The 5083-nt window shown below is 41.3% G+C and overlaps 1 protein-coding gene across 1 annotated transcript in view; it reads right to left on the minus strand.

Annotated features, from left to right (window-relative positions):
- Positions 1 to 1252: 1252 nt before the first annotated feature.
- The window catches only part of LOC116705481 (suppressor of cytokine signaling 1), a 6274-nt gene continuing 2443 nt past the window's right edge, over positions 1253 to 5083 (minus strand). The window contains exons 2-4 of the mRNA XM_032541687.1: positions 4094 to 4542; positions 1801 to 1991; positions 1253 to 1704 (exon numbers count right to left, since the gene is read on the minus strand). Coding sequence (XP_032397578.1) covers positions 1380 to 1704; positions 1801 to 1991; positions 4094 to 4315 — 738 coding nt within the window. The 5' untranslated portion in view covers positions 4316 to 4542 and the 3' untranslated portion in view covers positions 1253 to 1379. The remainder of the gene's footprint in view (positions 1705 to 1800; positions 1992 to 4093; positions 4543 to 5083) is intronic.

Below are 5083 nucleotides of genomic sequence, written 5' to 3' on the forward strand. Positions count from 1 at the left end.
GCAGTGAACTGACAGACCGACGATGTCGTCCACCGCTAGCATGGCTAGAAATAAAAAGACAATTCATCTTAATATCTCAAATTATTTGCTACACAATCAGGGACACAAATACTGAGAGAGCCAAGCCGGTGTTCACATGCATTTTAGGTTGCATAGTAAAGTTTTCCAATTTTTTCAACATGAACATTTTGCAAAGCATCACACTGTTCCACAGAACTGAGAACATACATACAGTACACATGATCTGACGGCCACACTGAGCGTTCACCGTTGAGCAGCTGGTGAATACCAGTTGACTGCTGTAACTCATAAGATTTTCTATGGCAAATAAAATGAATGTATTGATTGATTATTTAAGGATTCATTTGAAGTGGGGATGAAAAGGTGACTGGAGGCCAAACTTAAAAACAGCATTCATCAATAAAATATATAATAAATATGATAAAACTAAATAAATAACAAGACTATATCAAATGGGTACAAGTAATGTGAAAGGGGTCGCTCTTAGCGACAATCCCACAAGAGAATAATCACCAACCAAGATAATGAGATATTTAACCCATTATGACCAGAAAATGACTCCTTCGTCCTGAAATGAAGAGATAATTGACCTCGATAATACAGGATTAAAAACATAACTATAAAAAATTAATTAATTTAATTTATATTCTTTATTGATCCCCTATGGGGAAATTACAATTTACACTGTTGTTCTTACACACTACACACAGGCCTGAATTACACACACACGCTCAGTCCTACAGTATATATGCCCTAATGGAGAGTGGGGGGGCCGCCAGTGGCCTGAGCGGGGTTCAGTGCCTTGCTCAAAACCATCCGGCAGTGCCCAGGAGGTGAACTGGCATTTTTACAGCTACCAGTCCACACTCCGTACTTTTGGGCCAAACGGGGACTTGAACCGGTGACCCTCCGGTTCTCAACCCAACTCCCTGCGGACTGAGGTCCTAACATCCCAAAGAGAGTAGAAGAAATTAAATAGACTTTGATTCCTCATGTGGGCAGAAACAGAAGCTTGGTAATACTTCAGCCATAACATGCTGAGCTGGTCATGTTTCCGCTTCATTTGATGTTTTCTGTGCAATTGTTTTTGCTTTAAACAGCAGCAAATCTTACAATTTATTGAGAGGCAGTGGTGAAGCAGAAACACGTGTGCGTTGATGTTCAGAAAATTGTACCATGAGTTCTCTGTAAAAAAAAAAAGTGCAAATAATTTGTCAATAACTTGTAGATCAAATACTTAAGCTCTGTCTGTGTTATATATATATATATATATATGAAATAACAAAAATACAGAGCATTTGTTTAACTTAAATCACACACAACATCTTGATACAGTGACAGGCACTCTGTCCACATGTCTATATACAACAAGGGTACGCATTCACATAGTCTTTAACTTGAGTGCTGAGTCCAGGTAAGGTGCTTATATTTTGTGCTCCATAAGAGCCAATGAGAGCCCTCCTGCAGATCTGCTTCAGGCGCTCCGGACGCTGCTTGCGATAGGGCACTGTCAGTTTACAGGATGAACTGGTGTAATAAGTGAGCAGAGCAAAGAGTGACTCAAAAGTCCTGTGGCTGCCGTACAGACTGAAGAGCAGGTTGTTCAGCTGGACACGAACGCTAGTTGGGCCGTCGTCGCTTTGGTAACTGAGAGTGAAGAATACATCCGGCTGGCCGCTGTCTCTGCAAAAAAACACGGCAGCATACGTACAATCACTGTCTGTCGAACAGATGCTGTTAAACAACACGTTAAACCTTCTAATGAAAGTGGTAGATTACCTGATGAGGAAGGTACCCAGGGGTGCCTGTGAGAGTATTTGGTGTGCCTCCTCCATGGTCATGGATCCCCAGTAGTAACCACTGTGTTGGAGCCGCTGGTAAGTCTGCTTCACTAGTTTGTACTCTGCTGCGCTGCTGAATGGACGGAGGTGTGTGGGCAAGCTCTCAGCAGCATCAGCTCCAGTGACGGGCTACAGCAGAGAAGATATTGTAAGTAAATAGCTTAAATATAAATAAAGTTATTGCCAACGTTCATTATTGTTCAAAGACGCTACAAGTGAACAATAGCGCGTTAGTGTTTTTTGTCGTCGAGCTGCAAATACAATTATGTATATTTATGTTTAATATCATGCTGATGTTAGGATGCCTATCATTGCTTTTTAGGGAGCCTATGACATCTGGCCAAGGGCTGCAGATAAAAACTAGCCTTTTGGCTAATTATGGCATATTTACAGAAATATTTATAAAATATGCACTGTCCCCATCAAATAAAGATTAAATGAAATCTGTCAGAAAGGTAAGTATGTGTCTAAACAATACACAGATTTAAGATGATGTTTAAGAGATGCTGTACTATGTGAATAACAATAATAATGTATAAGTAATATTCATACTAACAATAATAATGCTCTGCAAAGTGTTTAGACACTTGAAATGTGTCAGAAAGTTGTATGGTACAGGTATGTGTCTAAACAATACGCAGATTTAAAGGCAGAGCAAAGTGTTTTAGACACTGTGTAACAGAAACTTGCAGATTACATATCCTGTGTACATACGCTGCTGTCAGATTTGTCCAAAAAAAGCTACAACGTTTCATTCAAAGTCCAAAGTTAAACTCAGGTGGTCTGGATATCACCAGACCAAGCCCAGTTCAATAGATTTGTGATTGAGCGTTGGTCTGGGAAGTCTGCTCTGTATTTTCTCTGCACAAGAGGCGTGACCAACAGGCATAGTTCAAATGACTCTGTACGCAATTGGATAGTCCTTCAACCAATCAGACCAACGATCCGGGTGACGCAGAAGCGACAGCGCCATCAACGGGTCCCCGATGTAAGTCGAGTGCAAATTTGAGTGGTGCATGTGTCACTTTGCGACAAGTAGTCTACAAGATGCTGACAAGAGACTTCTGTAATGTCAATACAGTAAAAATGGACCTAATCAACCAAGTTCGTTCACTGCTAGCTACAAGCTAGCAATCAAACACAACAAAGGCTGTCACTTGAATGCCGTTTTGAGCTAACGTTACCAATCAAACAATCATAGAGCGCTAAAACATTTCATTTTTTGAAATGATTCCTATTTCTGTTATTGTTTGTAACGAGAAAAGTTTATTTCATGGACTTCACAAATTTCAGTATGACGCGTTGTGCCGTAAACCGTTTACACGTGAGCATGCGCGACTCAAATCTGCACTCGCCTCACATTGGGCAGTGACAGGTGGTCGCTATGTTGAATGTAAACAAGAAGCTGCTTGGTCGTCTCTATCGTCATCGTGTCAAACCTACCAATAGCGCGCCAGGTTGATAAGCCAGTTTGTGATTGGTTTCCCGCAAAATTGTGAACTGAAGCAGGAGAATTAAACGTTTCCAGATTTCCAGACCGAGCTGCAGGGCGAAATCAAATCGGCGGCAGAGTGGGCGGGGTTTACCCAGTCTAAAACTCCAATATTTGACTTTTTCAAATTAAGTTTTTTTAACGATGACACATTTCTCCACTATACTCTGCTACTCAGCCTGTGTTGCTACCTTTACTTTCTGTAAAAGATCTGAGTACTTCTTCCACAATTGGAAGTAAAATTTAAGAATGAAATCCTGGTGGTTTGATTTTTGACAATTTTTGTCAAAAATTTTTCCCTTGATTTTTTTTATGGGAGTTGTTGTGCTGCACAACTCCCGTAAAAAAAAATCAAGTCTTTACAGGTAGTGCACCTCTTTTCCTTTAAGAACCCACTAACACCACTGAGAATAAAACTCTAGTATCAATATTCAGGAGGAAACCTCCGCAGCACTTTACTGACTGCATAACTGCTTCCTTTTAAAAAAAACAACTTTTTATTTCTTGTAGATTTTTCAGTTTGTCCTCTTGACCAGGACGGAACTACTTAATTTACAAATGCAGATGATGCCGGCCAATTATCTCTTAATGTAGTGATGATATCCATGTTTGTTATTGTTTTTGAGTTCTGATTTTTGGTGGTTTGATTTTACTCCCTCCAGCAATCTGCGCACTGTTTAAAAATCTATACCCCAAAGCAATATAATTCACAAATTGTGAGCAAACGTTGAGTACTAACCAGGCACCAGGTGTCATCGTCTTCCTCAACGTGGGTTTTCCAGTGCAGTAAATCTAGCTTCTTCTCTGTCGGCTCTTGGCTCTCTGCTGGGACTCTCTCTGGGCTCTGGGCTTGTTCTGGTCCTGCAGGTTCTTTAGCGGGTTGACTTTGGTTCTGTGTCTCAGCTGCGCAGCTCTGCTTTTGGCCTTGTACCACTGTTCTATCGTGATCGTCTCTGACCATCCTACCAAGGAGAATCCTCCTCTTGACCGCCTGTTGCCCCAGTTCCTCCACTTTTCACTGGCAGATCCTCCATCCCTAACGCCTTTCTGGTTGTTCATCTGCGGTTAAGTCCACTTACAGACTCCATGTTGCTTTAATCAAGATTTAGCAACATCATCACAAACTTCTGGAGGGTTAGCTGCTCATCCATCTGTCCTTGACGGACTGTCACTGAAGAATCCGATGAGCTGAAACACAGAAAGGTGAAAAATCAGTCAAAATCTTCAATTCACATCTTCTTAAACCTGCAATAAGTCATGTTTTTGGGCACTTGAGGATGGTGGAAACCAGTTGGTAACACAACATTGACATATCACATTCCAAGATCCCATGATAGGGCTGCAACTAACGTTGTCGATTAAACTGTGGATTATTTTCACAATTCATCAAAAATGTCAGAAAATAGTAAAAATTGTTTATCAGTGTTTTCCAAAGTGTAAGATGACGTCCTCAAATGATTTGATTATATGGGTGTATGTAGGGTCGGGCTCTCAATGCCAGACCTTCCTCCACAGCGCTGCGCAAGAGGGTCTGGCAAGTCCACACAACATTCCAGGATGGGAGAAAAACGGGCTTTGGTTTAATGGCATTTCTTTAAACCAATCACAATCGTCTTGGGCGGTGCTAAGTGCTGGACGGAGGCACGGTGCCGCTGCAAAATAACCTCGGGGAGGAAGCTGTTTTGGGAAAAACTGAGATTGGACAGATAGTCTAGCTAGCTGTCTGGAT

Source organism: Etheostoma spectabile, chromosome 2 (assembly GCF_008692095.1).
Source record: "Etheostoma spectabile isolate EspeVRDwgs_2016 chromosome 2, UIUC_Espe_1.0, whole genome shotgun sequence".
NCBI lineage: Eukaryota > Metazoa > Chordata > Actinopteri > Perciformes > Percidae > Etheostoma > Etheostoma spectabile.